The 13,424-nt window shown below is 39.1% G+C and overlaps 1 protein-coding gene across 4 annotated transcripts; it reads left to right on the top strand.

Annotated features, from left to right (window-relative positions):
• Positions 1-66: 66 nt before the first annotated feature.
• On the top strand, positions 67-12,864 carry LOC309700850 (protein NLRC3-like). Of its 4 annotated transcripts, none has more exons than XM_082524708.1 (12): positions 67-1,141; positions 4,893-5,024; positions 5,109-5,207; positions 5,311-5,436; positions 6,267-6,345; positions 6,504-6,732; positions 6,881-8,678; positions 8,780-8,953; positions 9,257-9,430; positions 9,968-10,141; positions 11,254-11,300; positions 11,476-12,864. In XM_082524708.1, the coding sequence occupies exons 2-12, from the start codon at positions 4,936-4,938 to the stop codon at positions 12,000-12,002; spliced, it is 3,516 nt and encodes a 1,171-aa protein (XP_082380834.1). In that variant the 5' UTR covers positions 67-1,141; positions 4,893-4,935; the 3' UTR covers positions 12,003-12,864. The 4 variants fall into 4 exon arrangements, with proteins under 4 accessions (XP_082380834.1, XP_082380833.1, XP_082380832.1 ...); XM_082524707.1 differs by having other exon boundaries at positions 67-1,264; XM_082524706.1 differs by having other exon boundaries at positions 67-1,264; positions 2,619-5,024.
• Positions 12,865-13,424: the final 560 nt, after the last annotated feature.

Here is a 13,424-nt window from a genome sequence, read left to right as displayed (position 1 = left end):
CTGCATAGCTCTGATTGGGGGGGGGGTGAACTATATGAAAATCACTCTGTGTGCACTGCTGAGAAAAGAATCCCTTTTGTGAAGAGTTGCAGGACAGAGACAAAGTTTTAGCACTACACTCACATCTTTGAGTCGTACACCCATCCCATTTATATTTTTCTGACCTTTCCCCCTGAATCCAGGTAAACACTCAAACCATCACAAATCCCAGTGTTAAATTTACTGCATGCCACAAATATTATTATTAATGTAAAATGTGAAATACATTATAGGTCTGCCATAAAAAGACTTGCTGTGACCATGCCTCTCAGTCACAAAAATGACACTACACCACTTGAAAATTCCAGCCGTAGTTTTTTAATGCCTGAACATGTTTGTTTCTCTGGTGCGGACTGTTAGTAAATCGAGCCGCTGTCTGTTAAAGTGAGCTGATGGATTTCCAGCGTTAAAATCTTTTTGCTCAAACCAGAGGAATCGTCCCATAATGACCACAAGTACAGTCCCACAGCTCTGCAACACCACAAATGGCGCATTACTGTTTCATCATCAGAGGAACTCTCTCTCAGTTATCTGTTTAAAATACGATGAACGTTCACTGAAGCTCTAGTAAAACTAATATCAACTGTGAACGAGTTTGACATAAATTGGGGAGTTGTCGCTCTCTGCTGGTAAAACTTTGAACTACATTCTGTTATAAATGACTGGCTTTCATTAAATATGTAGGACGTTCTGCATTTATTTTGCTCCCTGTGAAGCTTTGCTGCTCCCCAAAAACCCAACTTCAGTTCAGAACTTAATCAAGGATGCAGCTCACACAAAACAACAGTAAACTGTCAGACTTCAAAAAATAAATGTTTTAAGCATTGAAGAAACTAAGAGCTTAATCCTTCAAGTTAAAAAAAAATAGGCCTGTGTGTTTGACGTTTAAGTGACAAAAAATTACACCGTAAGACAAACATTGATATATGCGTCAATTTCTCTCCCCAAAAAGATTAAAACTATAAAGTGATCAGATGTTGATTTTGTCGATTCTGATTGGCCTTAAACGCATCTCTGAGTGTTTCCTTCCTCATTGAAGTTTCATTTCACTTTCCTGTATTTCGTATCAGATGATCGTTTCCATATGAAGCTCCGTGTGAAGGTGAGTGAGGCGGTCTGTAATGTTTTCCTGGATCACATCAGCTGTGCGCTGTTTAGTTCCAGCACAACTCTGCCGCTCATAGCTCACAGTGACAGACTCAGAGTGAATGAAGGAGGCCAGCAGGTAAATGTGTCAGCCACAATTTTATCTGTGTGCGCTTCTTTGTATGTGAGCCAAGGAACTTACCTACTTATTAACTATATTTGAATTCCTATTTAAATATTTTCACCGTGAGGATTTGTCTTTTATTTTGAAACTGGCTTTACAAATTTGATCTTCTCCTGGACCTGAAAGTTAACTCAATATTTTTTCTTCACTGCTCTCTTCGAGTAACTTTGAATACTTCTTTTTTTCTGCTTGAGATATTCCCACTGCTACAGTTACTTCAACTCAAAGTACACCTTCCATAATTCAATGATTAAACTATAGACAGGAGCTGCTCCAAATGAACAGTATTTTTACTTTTACTACATTTGTCTGAGAACACTTGTTAAGATGAGAGCAATGCTTTCATTTTGGTGTCTTCCACCACACCTACCTTTAAGGGTTTTTTTTCCTAATTATTAAGAGCTCAACATTTCTGTTTATTGGAGAAATGATATAATCATGTATAGTTGACATTTCATTTGTGTATTTCTACTGATTTCTTCCTAGAACAGAGTGAACATGTAACTGCTCAAAAAATGAACACTTTGAAAACACATCAGATGTCAGTGGGGAAAAAGGACACAGTGGATATTTGTACTGATATTAAATGGGTAATGTGGTCGGAATGAAAAGAGGCCATGTCGTTTGATGGGAATGAAAATAATAAACATAATGAATTCAAAGATGCTCAGAAAACCAAAGTGAAAAATTTTCTGAGTCCATTTTGATGAAATTTAATGGCACCAACCCAAAATGGTATTCAGTCGTCTGTATGGACGTCATGTGCTTGTATGCAAGCCTGACAATGTCTGGGTGTGTTCCTGACAAGAGGGTGGAGGGTGTACAGAGGGATCTTATCACAGATCTGGAGAAGGGCATCACTGACTTTCTCAGCAGTCTGAGGGAAAAACGTGGTGGCATCAGATGGACTCAAACATAATGTCCCAGAGTTGTTCTGTTGGATTTAGGTTAGGCAAGCTTGGGGGCCAGTCAGTGCTGTCAGTTCCTTCATCCTGCAGGAACTGCCTGCATACTCTCGCCACATTTTTCATCAGGAGGTACCCAGGACCCTCTCCACCACTGTCAGGTAGGACATGGGTCTGGGGATTTCATCCTGATACCTAATGGCAGTCAGGGTGTAGTTGCCCAGCCTGTAGAAGTCTGTGTATCCCTCCATCAATTTGTGTCCTCAGACCATCACTGACCCAACACTAAACCGGACATGCTGACATGTTACAGGCAGCATGACGTTCTCCACTGCTTTTTTAGAGCCTTTCACAGCTGTCACACATGCTCAGGGTAACCCTGCTCTCATCTGTAAAAAACACAGGGTGCCAGTGGTGGACCTGCTAATTCTAGTACTCCACAGCAAATGACAATCAGGCTGGTGCTGTGGTGCTGGGGAGTGAGTACGGGGCCCAGTAGAGGATCTCGACCTTCACCACAGGATCTTCGCCTTTGTGAAGTCTGTTTCTAATTGTTCGGTCATTTACACCAGTGGACTCTTGGAGGTTGTTTTGTAAGGCTCTGACAGTGCTCATCCTGTTCCTCCTTGCACAAAAGAACAGATACTGCTGATGGCTCAGGACATTTTATGACCCCGTCCAGCTCTACCAGAGTGACTGTCTCCTGGAATCTCCTTGATGCTCTCGAGACTTTACAGCAAACGTTCTGGTATCACCTCTTGGTGCCAGTAGGGACAATGACCTTAGCCAAAGCAAAACTAATGACAAGACAGACAGAAAAGATGAAGAGGGAAAAATGTTAGTGCCCTCCACCTGTAAAACCATTCCCGCTCCTGCTCTATTAACAGAACGCTTTAATTATTTCTTTGAGTAGTACACATTTATAATGGACTTTATTTGATCCTGCTCCAACATTTTAAAGCTTAATAATAATAATTTGATAATAATGATAATAACTAATAATAATTTGTATGTATTACCATTAAAGGGTCTAGTTTTCTGACTGTCACTGTGTACTCATTGCCCAGCCTGGTGGGTTGTTACTGAGGATTTACACCTGCTACATCTGGCAGTAAAGACTTTTGTTCCATAGGTCAAAAAGAAGTTATTTAATTTTTTATTACATTGAAGCAAAAATATTAAACATATTTAATCTTAATAATATAATGTATATATGTATGTATGTAAGCTTGCATATATCACAGAAGAAACAGCAAAGACTGGGATGAATGCACAAAGCTGACACTGATTTCTCCCGTGTCAGCCTGTTATACTAAAACTCATCCTAGACATGTGACGTCACATGGTAAAAATGCAAACCACATTGCAAAGATGCTGCTGGCAGCAGTTTCCTGTCTTCTCTCTTCTCTTTTTTTCTGACAGATACAAATGCAACCAAAGGAAGTGAAACACGTTGCCATGGTAACATGGAAACTTGTCAGTCACCTCCATATATTTCTGCAAATACTGATGTCATTGGTCTAATGTGTAACAACAAAATGTGTGACTTCCTATCCATATGTTCAGGCAAAAGATAAAAGAATTGTTACTTAATATAAAAACACAATTTAGAGAAACACTTGTGAACCTTAGTTTACCATGATTTATACAATTTTAAACTAAAACTCATACATTGGGTAGATAATGTTGTAATCTTCACTCTATACTGCTGGTCCTTTTATCACCCAGCTAAAAAAACCACTCTGAAGTTACAAACACCCTGATGCTCTGCGCGGAGGGAGATCTTTCAACCTAGAAGCAGATCTGAGGGACAGTCCAGCAGGTCCTTACATTTAGACTTGGTGTTTATTTCTAATGGTCATCTACAATATTCAAAACAACTTTCCTAAATGATGATATATGAATATACATAGCACTATATGTGTGTGAGTGTGCGTGTCTGTGTGTAACACCAATGCTCAGGCACCCTATAAACAGGATGTGTGGGGGTATGATGTACTCTCTGCACCTCAGGCTGAAGGGCAACGAACTACTTCTCTCTTTTCTAGCTGTTCCACACATTTCTAGCACCCTCCAACTGTGGCTTCCTATTTCGTTTTATGTCAGGCAGACCCCCACTGTCAATAAATTCTTCTCTCTCTACAGTTACACACACCCAGGCTTATAGCTAAACCAACCTAAAACACACACATTCACAAATCCTGTCCTATTCGTGTGATCTACAGCTGCACCCTGTCATCTAAACAAACTTGAGCCCATTTTATTCTAATCATTGTTTTCTTGTACTCACAATAATTATAATCATCACATATTCAAACAGTAATATCCACTTCTTCACTTTACCTTAAATACTACTGATCCTCTCTGAATTATGGATCATCCAAATTGTTTTAAAATCCTGTTTAGATGTGTTAAACTGAGTGATTATTAATGAACTGAAGCTTCCAGTTACAGTGACTCAGTGTATTTCAGTGTGTGATTCATGGCGTCGTCTAGTGGACTGATAGTAGAAGTAGAGCAGCTGATGGCAGCTTCCTCTGCCTCACACTGCTGTCTGACTGCATTCAGCTGACACTGAGATGAAGCAGAAAAGAAGCAGCTGATATTTGGACAGCACACATGATGGAAAGGAGGATTTCAGTTGATGTGCACATGAATGATTTGTGTTTCCTCGGAAGGTGAAGGTAGAAAGTGTGTGTGAGCTGACGTCAATTCAGCAGCATGTATCAGTGTGAGGACAGAGAGGAGGGAGCCCCTCCATCTAAAACCACTCTGTGTGGGGAACATGAGAGCCAGACCAAAGCTCAGAGGTGAGATGACCATCTCTAACTGTCCATGACTCTTCTCCATGTCACACCTCAGCACTCACATCACTGCTCCATCATTATTCACAGGAACCAACCTGGAGCTGAACCCAGCTGTTTATCCTTAAAAAGCAGTGATTCAAAGGAAGTTGTGATTAATTTCAGACAAAAAAGTTCCTTTGGTAAAATGTAAGTTGTTATTGGTATTAACTGATTTGAACTTCAAATACACATTTTAAGGTTTTATGTGCAAGGAAACATTTGCGGAATTTAATAACTTTTCTTCTGTCAGGATTCATCAAAGACCAGACGCACGTGGACATGAATATAAAGATGAATCCAGCAATGTCTCCTTTAAGAGCAATAATTCAAGGAAACAGCCTACTGATTTTAAAGATGAACAGGCTAATTCTGTAAAGTAAGCAGAAGCATGTTGACTTTGTTAAGATATAGAAAACAAATAAATTTTGTTAATTTTTGTTTTGCTGCATTTCACCTAGCTTACTTCATAATTTGTGTTTCTCTTCCGAATGACATTTCGGAAGAACCTGTTGGGCATGCCCACTAAAAACACTCAACATCACCCGTTGATTATTGGTGTTAAACTCATGACCTTTTTCTTTCCAAGCTCCTTAGATCCTGTCTGACATTCTTTTGACCTACACAGCACTATTCACATACTTTTCCTTCCTCCTACTTCATTATGTTTCATATCTACACCTTTGAACAACAGTTTGAATCCACCTCCAACGCCCCTGGCCTTGCTGTCCTTCCACAAACAACAACATTTCTATGTCCCTTCTTTCGCTCAACCAATTTGCTTTGTTTACCAATTGTGGCCCACCATTTAAAGCCCATATTGTTACTTTCCTTCTCTCCCACTGGATTTGAATATGCCTTTCCCTTCTCCTCCTTTTTTGCCTTTAGCCAATACTGGCAGTTTCTACTGTCACCCTGTTAATACGCAGAGTTGTTTGTTAACCCAGGTCCTGACCAGTCCGGTATAGAAATCACATTCTTGATGACCACATGTTTGATTTGGCCTAGATTGGGCTTGGGAGTGCCAATTATACTCCTACCTCTTTAAGAGTGTTCTTGACTTTGTTAAGATTCAGTGTTGTTTTCTTTTGATAATGCTTAAGTGGTGATTGAATTCTTTCTCTTTAAAAATATATATCAGATTATTGATTTGGCCACTCGTAGAATTTTTGTTACCTATATGATAGGTTTATTTTGATTCCTCCATAGCTTGGACCAGGAGAGCTCAGAGGTACCCAGTGGGCAATCTGCACATCTGTGTCAAACACACTTGGAGTCAATATTTATGGTCTGTACATGTATAACCAGTTTTACATATATTTTGTTCACAGTCATCTCCATGCTGCATTTTGCAGACCAGTGGATTGTTAGTGTGTACAACATGGATCTAATGTTTGGCTCAATTATTTCAATTTATTGTATCATTCGTGTGGTATTTTGTTCCAGCTCGTGGAGGACAACATCATCTCTTTTGTGAAGAAACAACTGAAGGAGCTACAGAAGGTTTTACATGCAGATTTTCCAGAATACTTAGAAAGTCAGAGCAAGGATGAAGAGATGCTGGAGGCTGAGGTTAAAGAGCAGAGGGAAAACAGCAGAGAGGCTTTTGTGAAGATTACACTGCACTTCCTGAGGAAAATTAAGCAAGAGGAACTTGCTGATAGTCTGCAAAACAGTAAGAGGATTTTTCTCAAGACTGCAGCTGCTGGATAAATGCAACAAATATCTCAAGAGCTAGACAAACATATGTTCACTCTTTAGAGGAATGAGATGTTGACTATATAATAATTCATGTATTTGGGTTATTTATTTTATGTTTTCAGAAATCTTTGCTCGACGTTATCAATATGAACTTAAATCTCACCTAAAAAAGAAATTTGGGTGTGTGTTTGAGGGGATCGCTAAAACAGGAAATCCAACCCTTCTGAATCAGATCTACACAGAGCTCTACATCACAGAGGGAGGGACTGGAAATGTGAATGCCAAACATGAGATCAGACAGATTGAAACAGCATCCAGGAGACTACACAAAAAAGAAACAACAATTAGACAAGAAGACATCTTTAAAGCCCCACCTGGAAGAGATAAACCAATCAGAACAGTCCTGACAAAGGGAGTGGCTGGGATTGGGAAAACAGTCTTAACACAGAAGTTCACGCTAGACTGGGCTGAAAAAAAAGCTAACCAGAACTTTCAGTTCATATTTCCATTTGCATTCAGAGAACTGAATGTCCTTAAAGAGAACAAGTTTAGTTTGGTGGAACTTGTTAATCTCTTCTTTAGTGAAATCAGAGAAGTAAGAATCTGCAGCTTTGAGGACTTCCAGGTTTTGTTTATCTTTGATGGTCTGGATGAGTGCCGACTTCCTCTGGATTTCCACAACACTGAGCTCATAACTGACCCTAGAAAGTCCACCTCAGTGGATGCGCTGCTGATAAACCTCATCAAGGGGAACCTGCTTCCCTCTGCTCAGCTCTGGATAACCACACGACCTGCAGCAGCCAATCAGATCCCTGCTGAGTGTGTGGACATGGTGACAGAGGTCAGGGGGTTCACTGACCCACAGAAGGAGGAGTACTTCAGGAAGAGATCTAGAGATGAGAAGCAGGCCAGCAGGATCATCTCCCACATCAAGACATCACGAAGCCTCCACATCATGTGCCACATCCCAGTCTTCTGCTGGATCACTGCTACAGTTCTGGAGGATGTGCTGAAAACCAGAGAGGGAGGACAGCTGCCAAAGACCTTGACTGATATGTACATCCACTTCCTGGTGGTTCAGACAAAAGTGAAGAAGTTCAAGTATGATGAAGGAGCTGAGACAGATCCACACTGGAGTCCAGAGAGCAGGAAGATGATTGAGTCTCTGGGAAAACTGGCTTTTGATCAGCTGCAGAAAGACAACCTGATCTTCTATGAATCAGACCTGACAGAGTGTGGCATCGATATCACAGCAGCCTCAGTGTACTCAGGAGTGTTCACACAGCTCTTTAGAGAGGAGAGAGGACTGTACCAGGACAAGGTGTTCTGCTTCATCCATCTGAGTGTTCAGGAGTTTTTGGCTGCTCTTCATGTCCATCTGACCTTCATCAACACTGGAGTCAATCTGCTGGAAGAGGAACAAAACACCTCCAGGAACTTTGAAACAAGACAACATACAGGGTCTCAATTCTATGAGAGTGCTGTCAAAAAGGCCTTACAGAGTCCAAATGGATTACTGGACTTGTTTCTTCGCTTCCTCCTGGGTCTTTCACTGCAGTCCAATCAGAACCTCCTACAAGGTCTTCTGACACAGACAGGAAATGGCTCACAGATCAATCAGGAAACTGTCCAGTACATCAAGAAGAAGCTCAATGAGAATCTGTCTGTAGAGAAAAGCATCAACCTGTTCCACTGTCTAAATGAGCTGAATGATCGTGCCATAGTGGAGAAGATCCAACAGTCTTTGAGTTCAGAACAATTCTCCACAGATGAGCTGTCTCCTGCTCAGTGGTCAGCTCTGGTTTTCATCTTACTGTCGTCAGAAGAAGACCTTGAGGTTTTTGACTTGAAGAAATATTCTGCTTCAGAGGATGCTCTTCTGAGGCTGCTGCCAGTGGTCAAAGCTTCTCAAAAAGCTCTGTAAGTTATAAAGATTTAAAGATTTAAAGATCCTTCTCTCCCTTTAACAGGAATGACAAACACATCTATCACTGCTTAATTTTATATTACTGTATCTTCAGGCTAAATAGCTGTAACCTGTCAGAAAGAAGCTGTGAAGCTCTGTCCTCTGTGCTTAAAATGGAGGACTGTGAATTGACAGCTATAGATCTGAGTAACAACAACCTGCGGGACTCAGGAGTGAAGTTGATATCTGCTGGACTGAAGCATCCACACATTACACTGAAAACTATCAGGTCAGATAATGTATTTTGCAATTTGATGTGAGAAGGTAATTAGTAGATATTTAAAAAGAAAACTTCCCAGACTTTGAATTTGATGTTTGATGTTTTACAGATGTATATTCATGTTTTTTATTATTAAGATTTATAAACTCTGGTGATGAGACAACTTGATGAGACTAACAAACTCATATATACATTTACTGGAAAGAGTTAAGCATTTCATTTTAAGCACTTTATTTATTCAGAGTAGGCCAGTAAAGACTTTGCATGTACAAGAATTATCTTTTATTTTTTGGTGCTTTGTTGTCTTTCCAGACTGAGTGGCTGTGACCTATCACAGAGAAGCTGTGAAATTATATCCTCCATTCTCAGTTCCCAGTTCTGTAGTCTAATTGAGCTGGACTTGAGTAACAATGACCTGGCAAAATCAGGAGTGAAAGTGTTGTCTTCTGGATTAGGAAGTCTTCACTGTAAACTAGAAACACTCAGGTCAGGATTCTACATTTGTTTTTATTACTAATAAACACTTTCGTTAGCTTAATTTTTATGATTGTTAGACAGACGGTTTTTAAGATTTTTCATAAATTTTCTCCTTCTTTCCACCATAATGTATCGTCAAAAATAATTCCGATTTTTACTTGAATTTGGTTAAAGACTAAAAATAGGTTCCAACTTAGTTTAAGTTTAGCATAGATTTATATTTTTTACTTTCATTTTAACTATTCTACTTTTATTTGAACTATTATATTTCATTGTTTATCATTTCATTGACTATGATAAAACATTTAGATTTTAATGTTTCCTCTCAGTGATTTATAGTAACCTAAATGATCATCTGTGTTTTAATTTAGTGCCATCTTCTGGTTAACATTGTAGTTTGTCCACTACACACTAAACCACTATATATATATATATATATATATATATATATATATATATATATATATATATTAGTCTTTCTGCGTAAGTTTCTTTTTAACTGCACTGCTGTTCTGGAAGATTAGCTGTCATGCTTTGTGTCTGCAGGTTGTCAGGTTGTTTGATCACAGACGAAGCTTGTGGTTTTCTCATCTCAGCTCTGAGCTCCAACCCTTCTTATCTGAGGGAGCTGGACCTGAGCTACAATCATCCAGGACAGGAACAAGTAAAGCAGCTGTCCGCTATACTGAAGGATCCATCCTGGGGACTCCACACTCTTAGGTATAGAGAAGTCTTTTGCAGCCACAGCCAGTCTCTGATATAACAGTAATAGATGACAGTTCTTTCTGTCCTTTATTCCCTCTGGTACACTTGCCTCATTGCTCGATGTGTATGATATTTGGACATCAAACATGTATGAGCTCCATCAAAAGAGTTAAACTAACATATTAGTCACGTGAAATAATTAAGCATCAGCATCTAATTAAAATGCATTGCACTGCTATGCTGCTGTTTCTGACCGTTACTGTTGAAACTGTGCTCCCTTAAAAGAATAAGGGAGCACTTATCTTTCACTCATAGTTACTGGTTGGGGGAAGCCATTTATTAAACAACTGTGTTTGCCTGTTTTAAAAATCTTACTGAAGACAGAAAATACCAACATGACCCTAATTCAAAGTTTACATACCCTAGTTCTGAATAAATAAATAACAACATGTGGATGTGTAACCCTCCAAGAAGATGCTTCACACAACCTTCACAGACACGCTGGCTCATGCAGTGTAACGTTGGCCAAATTTGTTTGCTCTAAAGGTGGAGTGCTTCTTTCTAAAAATGCTCATGAAGGATTGTGTGATTGTTTTTTTATTTAGCAACTAAAGTGCCTACAGGCAGCTGTTGTCATGACTGGCACTTTAAAAATATAATTCAGTTGAACTGATATTAATTTAATCACTGCTTAAATCACTTGTTTAGTCTATTTGTTTGTTTTATAAATTATGGACTCATTTATTAAACAAACTATTTTATGAAACAAACAAAAATATATCAGTACTTTGATATAAATAAATTATAATAATTTTAAATCTATAAGGCTGTGCTGAATCTATATGGTGAAGCTGTGCTGCCCATAATATGTACCTTTCAGACCACATCACCGTGAGTTAATTTTGGGGATTTTTTTTTTTTTTAATACGTTTCACACAAACTGAAGAGTAAAGTAAATAACATGCTTACAACAAAAAAGTCAAAATGTCTGCTCAGCCTGCAATTTTTATAAATATGTTGGACTGTTCCTTTATCAGTGTCTAACAGCATGTGTATGAGAGTGATGTAATGTCCATGTGTGCCTGCTGAAAGAGACTGTGCTGGTCTGACCCCCCTCCTCCTTTCAGGGTGGAGCCTGCTGGAGTACGATGGTTGAGACCAGGTCTGAGGAAGTGTAAGTGTGTTCTTAATGTGATTCATGAAAACAAAGCAGCACACATTCAACCATCTTCAAACTGTCACATCACTCATTCACATCTCTGATGTCAGGAGTCATCATCAAAGTGTCAATCAATGAACAGATGACGGACCAATAACTGCAGCTGTATTGTGTTTGTTCTCTCCATCAGATTCCTGTCAACTCACAATCGACACAAACACAGTACACACAAACCTCCAACTGTCTGACAACAACAGGAAGGTGATGTTTGTGTGGGAGGGTCTTCCATATCCCGATCATCCAGACAGATTTGATTGCATCTGTCCTCAACTGCTGTGCAGAAATGGTCTGACTGGTCGTTGTTACTGGGAGGTCGAGTGGAGAGGAGGAGTTTATATATCAGTGAGTTACAGAACAATCAGAAGGAAGGGGAGGATAGGCTGTGTGTTTGGAAAAAATGATCAGTCCTGGAGCCTGAGCTGCTCTGATTATTGTGGTTACTCTGCGTGGCACAATAAGCAAAAAACATCCATTTCCTCCTCCTCTGTCTCTAAGAGAGTAGCAGTGTATGTGGACTGTCCTGCTGGCACTCTGTCCTTCTACAGAGTCTCTAACACTCTGATCCACCTCCACACCTTCAACACCACATTCACTGAACCTCTTTATCCTGGGTTTACGGTCTCATTTGGTTCTTCAGTGTGTCTGTGTGTAGTTTAGTATGAATAGTCTTGTTGAACATTTCAGTCGGTACATGTCTGTCTCTCACAGTCAAAAACATGTTTTCAGATTCATGGATTCAATCAGTTGATGGTTTAAATGATGATGGAAACTTCAGTTATTGAAAAATGGAATCTATTATTATCCCAGGATTCTTTTTTTTGTATGTTATGTTTCTCTGAAGTTTAGTTCAGCTCATAATCTTTATATGATACCTCTTCATTAAATAACCGTAATAATAGCATCAAAATTTGGAGACAAAGCTTCTGAAGTATAACATTGTTATTCAGATTTATAAAGAAGTAAATTTCATGATACTGCATCAGTGACCCAGTATTTGTGTTTTTCTGATTTCATTTATAATGTGGGATTTAGTATTATTTATGGTTCAGTTTCCTTGTTTGTCCTACTTGTTCCAGTAGTGTTCCTAGTTTAGTCACTTGTATTTCTGGTTTTGAGTTTTTTATCTAGTCTGTTTCACTTTTTGCCTCCATGCATGTTAAGTACTGTTTCCATGTTTATTATTGTCTCCCGAGTCACTGTGCTTGCATGTCTTGAGTCTGAGTTTATGTATATTTCCTGTTTTATTTTGATAGTGCTTTGCCCTGTCTTCATTTTTGCTTCCTTCCTGTCTCATTGTGTCTGATTAGTCCCAGCTGTGTTTCCCTCCTGTTCCTCATTCCCTCCTTATCCTTTGTGTATTTGAGTCCTCTGTTTCCCTGGCCCGTCGTCATGTCGTCCCACTAGCTGTGTGTTTCTCCGTGTTCCTCGGTTTCCTCGCAACTACTAGTTTTGGATTTTGTTTCTTATATCCTGAATTAAATTTTTTCCACAGCGCAATAAAGCTGCCTCCCTAAGTTCACCCCTTTGTGTTTTTAAATTCAGCCTCACCCTGTTAGATAAGGATATGAACTTTTTGGGTAAGTCAGGCTTTCTGATTCAGGGTTTGTGTATGCTCACCTGAAAGGTAGCATCTGTTCTCCTGTACAAAATTAACTGATTGAGCACTTCCTACTGCAAACACAGTAGTATAAAGAACATATAAATAAATAGTAAGATTTAACACTTGTGCTGCAAATACAATTGTGATTTGATCATCACATATAAAAAAGCAGGACAAGAAATCTATCAGCTCAGTTTAACACTATATTGTTGCTCAGTGCAATGTCAATACTGATGTTTATTTCTGACATGGCAGCTGCACATTACAGATCTGAAATATTGCACACACCTAAACATTAAAGGTTACAGTGTGTTTATCTCTGGTATTCTCCCATAGCTTAATAAAGCAGTGTGAAAATCACTTCAAAGTGAATTTAATGTTATTTATTCACAGATATTTCTATAATCTAACATCATCAACCAAATACAGGCAAATTCCTGTGACAAACACACTTTGTACTGCTCCAACTTTACAGCTGA

The sequence above is a fragment of the Aulonocara stuartgranti genome (genome assembly GCF_965226115.1).
Source record: "Aulonocara stuartgranti genome assembly, chromosome: 23".
NCBI lineage: Eukaryota > Metazoa > Chordata > Actinopteri > Cichliformes > Cichlidae > Aulonocara > Aulonocara stuartgranti.
This window is presented reverse-complemented; position numbering and strand designations above follow the sequence as displayed.